Source organism: Cephus cinctus, unplaced genomic scaffold (assembly GCF_000341935.2).
Source record: "Cephus cinctus unplaced genomic scaffold, Ccin1 Ccin1_scaffold0508, whole genome shotgun sequence".
Lineage (NCBI taxonomy): Eukaryota > Metazoa > Arthropoda > Insecta > Hymenoptera > Cephidae > Cephus > Cephus cinctus.
This window is the reverse complement of record NW_014333173.1, coordinates 345,911-359,377: the sequence shown is the minus strand read 5'-3', so window position 1 is coordinate 359,377 and position 13,467 is coordinate 345,911. Positions and strand designations below refer to the sequence as shown.

The 13,467-nt window shown below is 42.7% G+C and overlaps 1 protein-coding gene across 8 annotated transcripts in view; it reads right to left on the bottom strand.

Annotated features, from left to right (window-relative positions):
- Positions 1–13,467, bottom strand: part of LOC107268283 (COUP transcription factor 2) — a 68,393-nt gene that overhangs the window by 45,258 nt on the left and 9,668 nt on the right. For 7 of the 8 annotated variants that reach the window (XR_003059838.1, XR_003059839.1, XR_003059837.1 and 4 more), the window contains exon 2: positions 9,577–9,735. Coding sequence is in view for 2 of the 8 variants with exons in the window: in XM_015740909.2 (XP_015596395.1) it covers positions 9,577–9,735 (159 nt within the window). In the remaining 6 variants the exon portion in view is untranslated. The remainder of the gene's footprint in view (positions 1–9,576; positions 9,736–13,467) is intronic. The other variant, XM_015740910.2, reaches the window with a different exon arrangement.

The window sequence follows — 13,467 nt, the reverse complement described above, 5'->3', positions numbered from 1 at the left end:
CTCGACCATGTTGGTACTTATAGCTCAATAGCTCCGACGAGTCGTACCAGTTTGAGATTCGTGCAATATAACCGAGTCGCGTTGAATAGCAAGCAGAGTAAAAGGTCTTCGGTGCGTCACGACGCCTCGCGCCGGTTCTTACCTACGACGCCTCGTAAACTCCCGGTGTGTTTGAGTCTCTGCTAACAAAGTCCCTGGACTCCAACCGACGCCATAACGATAGAGATCGCTGAATTATGGACCGCCGCTTTCCATTCGATTTCAAACTTTAAATAAGATATACTTTAATACCGACGCGCGCGTCGTTACACCCGAAGCTAAACCGTACCGGGTTTGGATTGTGAATTTATGCGGTTGGTATAACTGTGGCATTTGGAATTTTTGATGTCTTACTTCGTGCAGTTGGCACTCTCGGGTGGGACGCGTGAAGAATTGGGAATTAATGGCGTGCCGAATACGTCTTTCTTTTTCTCAATTTGGTACCTTAAACTTGAGTCATCGGTACCCAATTGTGACCAAAAATGCTGAGTGACCCAAATCAGAATAACCAAAATGGGTAACCCAAAATTTCTTCGATAAAACCAAAAAATACGTTAATCGACCGAAAAATTCCATTTTTTGGGACAAAATTATCGCAACCGTTATTTTCGAATTTCATTGCAATTAACAATTCCAAAAATAACGTCCACCTGATCCATTCGCACTGCACCTACGCGACCACGTGTTCGCGTAGGTGTTTACTTATGACGTCCATGGCTCTACGAGAAGAATTAAAGAGGGACCGACGCGCCCCATCTCCCTACCGGGTGACTCTATTTATTGAGAGTAATTATCGAATAAATTCAAACTATTCGCTATTAAGTCGATATCCCTCGGAGGTGATCGTACCTAGTGTGAGTCCGTATACGCATAGAGTGTGTGTTCTCATTTTTCTCTACTCATTTATTTATTTCGCTCTTAGCTGACGGCACTTGGGGCACGCGCTCGAAATGGGCGCGGAGGCGGGTGGTATCGTGTATGCAAATAGAGACCGAATGAATTTGACGTTAAAAGCGATAGTGCCTAAGCGCGACGTAGCTTAGCGTACCTTAAGCACGTAGCTCGGCTCGTACATAGATCAGCCGGAGGAGTTCCGGTTCGAAGGTGCGAAAAGGTGGGAGGGCCTTATAGAAGCGTAGCACGAACGATAGCATCAACGATTTCTCAACGATGGTCGTTAATTGTTAAAAACAAAAAACCTATAAAACCATTACGAGCATCGATTAAGACACTTAAAGTGAGTCTCGCTGATAATTTGGCAATTAAAAAAAATCAAGCTACCTCAATTGGGCCTTATTAAAAATAAAGAAAATAACGTATGGCAATAGGATCTACGAAAAACAGATACCGATGACGGTTATTATTATTAGCGTTCAAAATCCCGATAAAAAATGGGCCTTACTGTATCAGTCTTATCCAACGCTTATCAAACTTCCCAATTGTCAAGTCCGCGATGCCGTCTTTTATGCACTTGTTACGCCAACCTTGACACCCGTGCCGATTCTCACGATCTCTCCTTGATAACGAGAGCAGAGTGCGACGACAATGGAGTGCAGTGTCGGCGCGGTTCTATTGGGCCTGATCAATCGTGTAATTGGGACAGTCTTAGCGCCCGGCCTTACGCGATTGTCCGATTAGGAGAATGAGTAATGAAAAAAAAAATTTAAGTATAAAAAACAACAAAGATCATTTCAAGGGAGATCGTACCGATTTAAGATGACGGCAGAGACTAAGTGCCAGACTTCCTAGTTGACTGTGAAGCGATTTCTTGTGCTACACTTTTTTTTTCATTTTTTTTTCTTTTTCACCAAATTTACCTCTTTTTTTTCGTACGCAGAGAAAATTACACTAAAAGGTACTATGTCGTAAATGTCGGACTTCTTGCGGCATTTTTGAGCAAGTACCGCGTATCTAAAAGTGGTCCCTGACGTAATGCTTTTCGTAGCCGCGTGCCCAAACAACACGCATGTCTTAAGGCACGTTTCATACGTGGCAAGTCAGGGCCGTATTACGTAGGTAGAAGAAATAGGGGGTTCCTAAAAAAAAAAAGAGGCAGACTTTCACAATGTACGAGCAAGTTTAATTGATTAATTATACGAAGACAAAGTCACGGATAATTTATCAGTGGGATCGAGAATAACGATCTTCGTCGAAAAAAAAAAAATCATCTGGAGACTGGTCCACGTGGACGATCCAGAGAAGCGAGGGAAAAGGATGATAGGGATAAGAGTCATGTCCGAGACGACGCTCCATCGCGTCGAAGGTGGCAAGTGGAAAGAGTCGACGCCGGCGTCGCGGTGACTTGGCGAAGCAGGAAATTCGCTGGAACGAGTCTACGCCGTGACGTCACGTGTTTATAAATACAAACGCCTGACGTAACGAAGGAGTTCCTAACAGGACGAAGGATGGCCCGAGGCGTCCTGTCGCGCGCCTGACTCATCGCGCCGCGACGCGGACATCTCCGATTTCTGCCCGATTTTCGGTGCCGTCGTTGTAAGATAAAAAAAATTGAAAACCCAATAAATCGATCGATTGTCAATCGATCCCGAAATTTTTCCTTGGCTTCTCAAGCACCGTAGCAGGATATGGGTCCTATTATCAAAATTTGAAATATCAATTTTGTAAATGATCGTTCAACGATTCCGTAAACCCGATTCGAGGAATCGATTGAATATCGGCCCGAACGCGGATAAGGAGGAAAAAGGGCGAAAAAAAATGGATAAACAAGAAAATTCAAGGCATATAGTTTCGCGTTTCGAAGGTGTTGGAGATGGTGCATACACCTGCGGATTGAGATGGGCGGAATCCAGTCTTCGAGGAATAACTGGTATTAATACGTCACGTAATTACCGTGCGAGCATTCCAGCGTGGCTTAGGCTCGGGTTAGCCACAACTCGCGGAAGAAACGGGAATGCAGCGTGCTCGGGCCCCGTCCGGGCAGTTTCCATGCGAGCGACGCCGCCCCGGGGCGTGCTTCTGTTCCGAGCCATTATGATAATTTTTTGGCGGAAAGAAGAAGAGTCGACTCACTCTCCTTTCGATCCACATACATTAATGCCAGGTCGAATTCCAATCAACTTTTAAAAACGAGTTTGATAATTTTGATATTAATTTTTCCCTTTTCTCAATATAACCAAATCAATTTCCAAAACACTCTGAAAGACCCAAATCAGTAAAAAAAATTCGTCCATACCAAATACCAGTCTCACCTACTCGATCGCTGTATAATATTTTCCAAAATTCCTAACCCAAATAAAAAATTGCGCAAGACGAGCGCACTGTATAAATCAAAAATAAAAAAAAACCCGATCGAAACTGGGATAAATCTGCGGTCCCGTTTTATACCGTAAAAGCAAATGCCGAATAAGAAACCAATATAGATATACTCGCGTGCATAAAAAAGAGAGAGAGAGAGATCCGCTCGGGAGAGAGGAAAGGATAAGAAAAGAGAAAAGAGAGGTCGGAGGAGGTTACAAGGTTACACGCGTCCAGAACGGGCCTCACCGGGCCCGCCTAAGATTCCCACGGTGTCTGCTCGCGGCGAGGCCCCGGCTCGCATGCTACGTCCAAACGCTACGCTATGTGAGCAACATTAACGTTGAGGAAGGCAGGGAGAAGAGGGGAGGGCAAAGGCGGAGGAGGAGAAGGTGGGACCACGCAACAATCATACGCGCCGTTATTAATATCTGCTTTCGTTCTCGAACATGGCGATTCATCCCCGGTTACCAAACAACGTCGACGGGCCCAAGCCATCGGTTCGCCAGGATTGAACTGTTGTATATTAAGTACTCGGAACAAAAATACCTGTGGGTACGCCTTGAGCTTCCCTATACGATACCCAAGAGTAATGCACGGTCGATAGTAAAAAATTAGTCTATACCGATAAAAAAATCGATACCGATCTCGATCTTCAGAATCACGATCAAAAATTCGTAATCGATAAAAAAAATCGATGAGACCAGACTTCACTGACTTATCGTTAATCCCGTCTTTCAAAGTACTGCCGATTCCTGGCGAACGCCTCGCAGCCTCGAAGTTACGAGTCCAGGATCGGATTGGAATGGATTCGAGAGGGCAGTAATTACCACGAGAGCGATGCAAATAGCAACAGCCGTTATCCGCGGAGAACCCACCTGCCTTGCTGCGAACCAGTCCATGATAGTATATATATACATATAGAGCATATAGTCGCTATACCGAGTGTCCAAGTATAAATGCAGACTGCCTAAGCTATACTTGACTCAATACATACCAGGCAGGATACGTAACAGAGTACGGTAACGACAATTTTTCATTGACGACATTCCAGGCGTCTCAAAGTAAAGTAACCGGGGGGCCTCCCCGTGTATACTGGGTCAGAAGGATACGCGGCCATATTGAAAAAACGAAAATCATACGTCATCGTTAATCATCCTATCTAGAAATTGCGACATCATTTTTTGCCCGAGTGACGAGGGTACCGAAAAAAAAAAAATGTTGGAAAAAATAAGAAACGGGGTGAAAAGGAGGAAACGGGAGATATGCATACCGGAGAAATCCACACGGAGACGTAATCGTAAGGCCCCGGAAACGTGTATACGGGGTCCCGTGTAAAACCGTACGGCAAGAAATCTCATGACTTGAAAAAGCACGCGCGGCCTCATAGAAACTTACCTCGACGTATAGTAATGATTATCTACGGTATAATGTCTGGCGATGTTCTGGGCCTTACCACTGGGTGCCTCGGTCGACCGTAGACGTAGAGAAATTGCCAGGAAAGTCTCTTTAATTCCTGGTGGAAGACATCGAGGGCGAGCAGTGGGTAACCCAAGAGAGTGCACCGGCCCAATGGTGGCAGGGAGATATGTAGATTGTACATATATATGCATATACATATACCTGGTGTCTATCTATATATCCATTTATCTATGGCACTGCGCATGCTCTTAATAACTTCATACGTTTCTACACGCATAAGTAGATACGTATATTTACTATCAGACTACCAACCCACAAGCATGTCCTATACTATGTATATGTATACTATATAAGTATCGAGCTGGCCGCGTTACCGGTGAACTTTCACATTCTGATTATTGTACGGGAGCCCGTGCTCCGGGGGCCCGGACAAGGCCCAAGAGGTCAGCGGCGGGTTTAAACGATCAGAAAAGTTCTACAGTGCGTATATAAAAAAAAAGTAAAATTTCGCGACCGGCCTCAAACTTATATCGAACCGAAAGTTTGTATCCTGTTCCGCTTTTTTTTTTGAAAAAATATTTTTTCCAAAATCTGCGGAATTTTTTAACGAGTGACGTCAGAGGTAACGGGGGGAGGATTGACGTGACCAAAATCACTGAATATGCATAGGGTCATGAACGACTGTTAATCCCCCTTGTGGGTTGGTGTCAGGCTCTTCTTGACCCATAGGCTTTTTGTCATGCTAATGCGCTACTTTGTATTGTAATGTTCGGAAAGAGATTATACGGGTAAAGTGGATGATGGGAGTAAAGACAGTTGGGGGGATGACGGAATGCGATTTAATGTTTTTGGCTTTTTTTTTTCGTTTTTTTCCAATTTCCTTACGACCGCCTATAACCTAGATAAACCCGATATGGTAGTATGTGGATATACGGTAAATAGAAGAAAAAAGAGAAGAGTCATTGTAAGAGAGGAAAGCGATAAAGATAGATATAAAAAAAATACGTCACCGGTAAATAAGCCGTATCGAGGGTAGTAGCCTAGAAACGAACGGCGACGTCAAGTCGCCACGGTTTATTAATCGCAATTAACCGCGTACCGGAATCGCGAAAGTAGTGCGGCGTCATTAAGTAACGAGGCGATGCTATAGATGGAATGTCGCGGATTGATCGGTGCGGAATCTGCGGAAACAGGATACGGTAATAAAGATTATATAAATATATATATATAAATATATATATATATAAATATATATATATATATATATAGATAGATATATCCAGCACTGGTCGGATTACTAATCATTTCCCGGGCCCAAGAAACCCCGCTAATTGATTAAAGTCACGATCCTGACCCTGCCGTAATATCGGCAATCTCGAACGAGAATGGCTAGGTCGCTTTGGTGGGCCCTTCTTTTTCCCAACCTTTTACCTCTTCTGTAACCTCTCTCTCCTCTTTTTCAATTTCTCTATACGTTCCTTTTTCAATGCCACTCCTGGTATACCCTTTTTCTATTTACTTCGATGGGGCCTTACCCCGCCATATGACCAGTTAGCTATAGAGCCTATTGTGCTTGATCATCAGGAAAACAATGTCTAATTTCAGTTAATATGGCTAATGGGGGTTTTAGACCCGTTCCAAGGATGCACCTCTCTCTCTCTCTCTCTCTCTCTCTCTCTCTCTCTCTCTCTCTCTCTCTCTCTCTCTCTCTCTCTATCTATCTCTATCTCTTACTTTCTCTCCTACAAAAATAGAATGCATCACCCCATAGATAAATGAAAAGTTAGATGCACCCACGAGCAGACCCTTACTCTGTCATCATTAACCAAGCCTAATTGTACAGCCATTGGATAATCCGATTCACCCCCCTGATCCCATCGTTATCCTTAAGATGATTAAGGATCAGTGTTAATCCGATAAACAATATATATATATATATTTTTTTTTTCATAATTCACTCAGTTTTGACATGCGCCTTACGGCATATAACTAGAACTAACCTAACCCAACGTGGACGTTAAAAGTATTGCATCGTGCAATTACCGTGCAATTATTATGAGTTTAGGAACACACGAGTTACTCGATGATGACTTTATGAATACAGGTTCGCCGTGGATTCAGAACGAAATTAGGGTTATTTGTACAGACTGTCTATACGAATGTATAGACATACAAAAATATATATATAATTTGTTGCATCAATATAATTAGGTTCGACAAAATTGACTTACAGTCAGTGAATAGCGCGAAGCACGATGATAAGTAGCGTCGAGTATCGGAGGATCAATGATTTAGTAAAATTTTCAGCCGCGCGCTTTGATATCGCACCGAATACGATTTTAAGGTAAAGGCGAGCTCGCAATTAAGGGTTAATTAAATTGAGCGGCTTCCTAGATTTCTGTAATCATCGCGGACAGTATCTGCGGGGTAATCTTCAGCGCATCCTGTCTGCCTGGGGCAAGCACTGGGCCCGGGGTCCACGGAAGGAAGGGGCCCTCAGGTAAGGTCATGCACCCCGCTGACCTCGGAGCACAGTCTCCTCTTGCCAGGCCCCTCATCCTTATCCTCAACCTCAACCTCATCAGCTACCCACCACCCCTTGCCATCTCTCTCTCTCTCTCTCTCTCTCTCTCTCTCTCTCTCTCTCTCCATTATGCCGCACTACCATTTACCAGAAATCGGTGACTGTTGCTGGTGCCAGACTCTGGAACCATCTACCTGTCCATATACGCGAGTGCCCTTCTTTTGTGACGTTTAAGGCCGCTCTGTATTCTTTCTTACTGGAGTATCAGATTAATCTATAATTTATAAGATATTATTATTATTATTACTACTACTACCACTACTACTACTACTACTACTACTACTACTATTATTATTACCAATATCATTATTATTATTATCTTCATCATCATCATCATTGTTAAATACCATTACTATCATTCATACCTTTATTAACAGTTGTCATATTTGTACTTACGAGGTCTTAGACCTCAGGACAATAAATTACGTTCTCTCTCTCTCTCTCTCTCTCTCTCTCTCTCTCTCTCTCTCTCTCTCTCTCTCTCTCCCTCTCCTCTGTCTTTTTAAACGCTCGCCAGTCCTTTCTTTACGTACACCCTGTATAGAATCCTGTGTATATATATAAGAAACAGCGAGGGGCCTTCTTACGTGCTCGACTCGAATTATTGTCAAAACGCGAGTAGTCAGCATATAATGGGCGGATGTCGCTGTGACAGGGCAGAAAATGCGAGCGTCCCTTGTGGGAAAGCGTCGGTTTACGCCATTTTGTTTAACCTCAATTTTTTCCCTTCACCTTTATTCTTTCTTCAGATTCCCTCCCGAGGAATAATAAAAATTAAGTCTTGCCCACCTATCGTCATTCACGTTACGGAGGAAGTGACGTCGGGACCTGCTGGATTCTCGTGCATGTTGAAAACCCACCTTGAGGAGTCCCACGTGAGCCGTAATTAATGTTAATGTCTAATCTAATTCGTCCATAACCTTAAATAAAGTCTGGACGATGGTTAACGATCGGTTTGGGCCTTACGTATGCACCTTAAACAAGGTCAGATCTTATCCTAGCGTGAAGAATCAAGTCCGAATGGTAGCGGAGGAGAATGGGGCAAGCGTGAGAACCCAGGGACGTAAGGCCGACGGGGCGGGAGAGGGGCCTTACCGTATGCGGGGACCCATGGAATCAAATGTTTACATATACTTCGGGCCCGGTTTAATGTGTGTTCGGCACACTTTGTATTTGGTTCGTAACATTTTCTTGTGTTTGGGCCTTATGCATAGTCGTAGGGACCTATTGTACGTTTGCCGAATCACGAATTGCTGTACTATGAATATGCATTTACGTTTTCGAAAGTTATCTACGATTTTGGTCTGTAATCTGCTTTCGGCTATTCGTTACAAACGGTTGGTACTACTGATGTGGCGGGTTAAAATAATACACTCGGTCATTACCTTCGCCTCGAATTCGTTTTGGGCCCGTTGACTTCATTTTTACTTCGGGTTTTTATGAAGCTAACCGCGATTTTGTAAGCGAGCCCCTCTTTGAGACTCTCGCTCTCCTTTTTTTTTCTTTTGTCTTTCTTTCTTTTTTTTAACTTGAACGGAGGCAATTATACTTTTACTTTCTTTGAGGTAAACGCTGAGAAATATTTACGGAACGCTGCTCTGAGTTACACATGTGCTTAAATTTCCCAGATAACAGAGATCAGAAACGACGATTAATTAATCTTCATTATTAATAAAAAAAAAATATATATGTATAAACCATCTAACGCTAATATTTTTAACCAGTAACTAAAAGCTCGTCCACACCGTAATCGCGATCAGCATATTTAATTTTTCCAATTTCCTTTAAATTCTTACGGAACGGTGTGCTCGAGCTCGAGAGTGTTCAAAATGTATCGAGGAACATTCCAAGAAAATATAATTTTTCAATAATTTTTTTTCTGTTTACAGTAAAAATCGATTCTTCGTATCGCCACAAAATATAACACGATTTTAGAATAAAATACAAATGAGGATCCAAAGATGACCCCGTCTGGTCGAAATATGAATTTAAATTGCAAAATAAAACAAAAAAACAAAAGGATCGTAGATCCTACGCAAAAACAAAAGCCAACCTCTCTGTCTCGTCTCAAACCTAACAAAAGGCTCTACGACGTAATTGACTTTGAAAATAAAAATTTCAAGTACAATCCCCACTAAAGATTTCCGTGACAACACGAAGAATCATCTTGCGCAATATAACTGAACACGTATTCACAATGTCCCATACGTGTCCCCGACGCACCTTCACTCCCCATTCACTTTCTTTTTAATAAGTTCAATAAAAGGGTTCAGTACAATGCATACCTTCCCGGCGCATGCCCATCTTGATGCACTTTCTCAGCCGGCAGTACTGGCACTGATTTCTATGGTGTTGGTCGATGGGGCAGTTCCTGTTCCCTCGACACGAGTACGTCAAGTTCCTCCTGACACTCCTCTTGAAGAAGCTCTTGCATCCTGATAGAAAAACACGACAATCATGAGTGACATTCATGTAAAAAAAAAAGGAAAATATAAAAGAAAAAGAAAAAAAATATATACAGCAGTGGCGATAAAAACTAATCATCATCTACATGGTTGAATGATTTGCTCGCATCTCATAATCGTTATAAGGACGATCATCGTACTGGATCTAGAAATGACTTCAGAACTGATCCCAGACCAGTCATACACACCTGGCGTATTAATTCACAAGGATACGAGAAAGCCATAGAAATGTATTATCCAACAAGGAAATACTAACGTGATCGAAATCCGTTGATGAGAATCTCCCACGTAGGGATGCTGGTGGCGGGGATGATTAATACGAATCTTTCGCAATGCCAGGAATAATACAGTACGGGATATATCGTGCGTCCAGCTGGATGCGTCGGGACGCTGATTTACGAGGCGTCCTCGAGGACGTAAATAAGAAAAAAAAAGAGCCCCGGGAGTAGGATAGGTGCGCATGCGCGAGAGAGGAAATAATGCATGGCGGGAAATTTAAGATTTTTTTTTGGTTTAGTAAAAAAAAATTTTATACTCAAAAATTCAACTTGACTTTTCTGTCAAGTTTTTTTTTCCGAAAAAAAGAGCAAACAATTTCTGCAATCTCCTTGGATCCCACGGTCGGAAGTGACTTCTGTTCCTCGCGACCCCAGGCTCAGACTTGAGCATTTAACTTCGACAGCACGCGACTCCGCACTGCACTTCCTCTCGCGTGAACACGCGTGTACAACCTCAGACGTATACAAGCCTCTCGCACCGACGCTGAACAATGACACGTGATTACGCAAATTTGTGCCCAGCCTGCACAATGCACTCGGGCCACTGCACCTCGAGGTCAACTTGCAGAGCGTGCCTGACAACCTACGAGCCATACCTGCGCCTGTATAACGAATTGAGACAGATTTCTTTTTTCAAAATAAGTATCCATGGAAAATCACTGACCCGGCTCAATTTTGAATTCAAGCTTCGAATCGACCCTCGAATGCATTAACCGTAAAAAAATTTTTTAGAAAAATTTCGAGTTTATAAAAAAAAATTTAATAGCAAAAAAAATGTTTCAATTTAAATAAATTTTGTCAAATTATTATACGGTCGTTATTCGTAATTGATCCGTCAATTTTTTTTTTTTTTTCAATTATCGTAACGCAATGACTTCACGAATGTGCTCGTACAAATTGCCATAACCGCGAAGGGGCCTACGTACCTATAAGCTTAATGAGTGCTTTCAGCTGAATCGCTCTGTGTTAAGTGTGACAGCGAAGAGGGGCTGCTCCACTCCCTTACCGGCGGTGCGTTACGCGTTCGCGGGGTTGTCGACGGATACCCAACACAATTCAATTTAATAAACAGTGAGCGAGTAATAAACTCCGGCTCGTAAAAGCACGTGGGACACACGTGAGAGAGTCGGCGGGTACGTCGTCGCGCGGAGGTTAAAAGGTGACACGAGTGCGTGTGAGTTGATTTTAATTAAAGCTGAACCCGACTGTACAGCCGTTGCTGGCTCAGGAGTCATTGCTGTTGCTGCGGTTTGATACGACTGACAATCGTACAATAGGATAGTTTGAAGAGAGCCTTTCTTGCCTTTATTTGGACTATTCATTTTTTTTCTCATTAAATCAGTCCCGTCCGACGTGCCCCGGCTCAAAGAAATGTAAAATTGGTCCAAAAAAAATGTGGAAAAATAAATTCACGAAATATTCGAAAATGCGATATTTGTCAAAAATTTGCATTTTCACAATGTTCAAATGTAACTTCTGCGCACGCGTACTGAGCTTCGGACACGTGACGCATGCGCAGTACGCATAAAAGGGGTGCAGGCATACGAGCGACAGCCCTTTCGTCTCAAAGGCGTATCATCGTAGGTATATTTTCGATTAAGGGCGTCCCCGCAAACGTCGACGTCCATACGAGCGCGGCCGTGTGTCGCGGCAAAAAGTCGAGCCGTAACTACAAATTGCATCGTTACACGCAAATTACGCGATTACGGTCCGCAAGCGTTACCACCACCATGGCCTACGTCACAACCACCATAAGAAAACCTTATGCCACGTACATACGTGTATGAGACCCTATAGGTTAACCATGGAGTCCCTCAACTACTGTTTATACTTTCAGATTGCAGCTTGCGCGCAGAGAGTCGAGCTCAAATTGCTCGAGTCATTGAATTTTCATTGCTCCAACTATGTTCGCGTCTATTATGTTGGCAGCACTGCGCGGCAACGTAGTTTCGCGCTTTATATTCATTTTTCAAAATTTTTCATTTCGACAAAAAAAATCCATACGCTACTTTGTCATCGACTTAATGGTACTTGGAGGTTAGGTATCGCCCACATGGGAAATTCCATATCAACCGTATCGCTGGATCGCACTAATATAATTTCTCGACTGGCAATGCGTAATTGCTGTTTACCGATTGGCAGCCAATGCGCATGCGCGTGACGCTTTGATCTTGGACGCGTTTTCGGGTTTCGTCGAAGCACCGTAATCGAAAAATTATTAAATGATTTTGAGACTAGGGACCGATAAAATTATTGATGACTTTGAAAATCATGGCGATCGATGATAATTATTTGGTATCGTATTAGTAATCGATACTAATGCAAATTTTTGTTAAAAAATCATATCGGACATACGTGTATCATGCGCGTGGACGACTAGCAAGAATTCGCAGGAAAATATTTAAAAAAAATTATCAACCTTCTAACTCGCCTGGAGTCAGTATCGGCATTTCTGTTTCTAATGAGAAGTTGATTTAATTTTAATAGGTCATGTTTATTATAATAGCAATGGCAATTACCGACAGTGGTTACGGTACATTGGCGTAGGTCTGTCGCAACTGATTTCTGTTGAGCTAACCTACGTATTTCACATACGTACACACATGATACCAACCAGGCATACAATGTAAACCATACATAAATACACTAATACGCCCCACCGTACACAAAGGATCCATTTACACGTCCAAGATTAAAATCAGCGTGACTGAAACGTTAAAAAAATTTTCTAAAAATTTTCACTCCGTCAAAGTCGGAATCTACAGAAATATTTTTACTTTCAAAAAAAAAGAGAAAAAAAAATTTTTAATTGGAAACAAAATTTGAAAAAATTTTTCAAACCGGTATACAGTCTGCTTTGTATTGTTGTATGATATAAAGATTTATCGGGCGGTGCAGATCGAAAATGAAAAATTCGATAACGAGATGTCAGCGATTATGAAAGGCGGGAACGTCAGTCGAGAAATTACATTGCCAGATGGACCGCGCACGTCAACTCATCGCGGTCTCGTGTTTCAGAACGCAATCCGACGCACAAAGTGAATGCTTGAGTTAACGAGCGAGCTCGTCCCTGCCATTATATTCCCAAGTAACGGTACCGACGGACTTAATGAATTTTTGAGGACCAGCTCGATTGTGCTGGCCCAGTCATTCTCTATACACTTGGCAGCAGCGAGAATCGAAATAGTCAGTACAGAAACGTTAGAGTAACCATCGAAGACTGATCACGACTTTATATCATAAATTACCAGGACAATACAACCGCTGGAAGTGACGTTACCGACCGGGTACGTAACGACCATAGGAGTACCGGTGCTGCCAACTTAAATCTACGGCGACAAAGCGTACCAAAGAAAAAAGTCAAAAAATCTACACATCCTTGAATCCACAACTAAACGTTTTCTCATCGCCCCCCCCCCCCCCC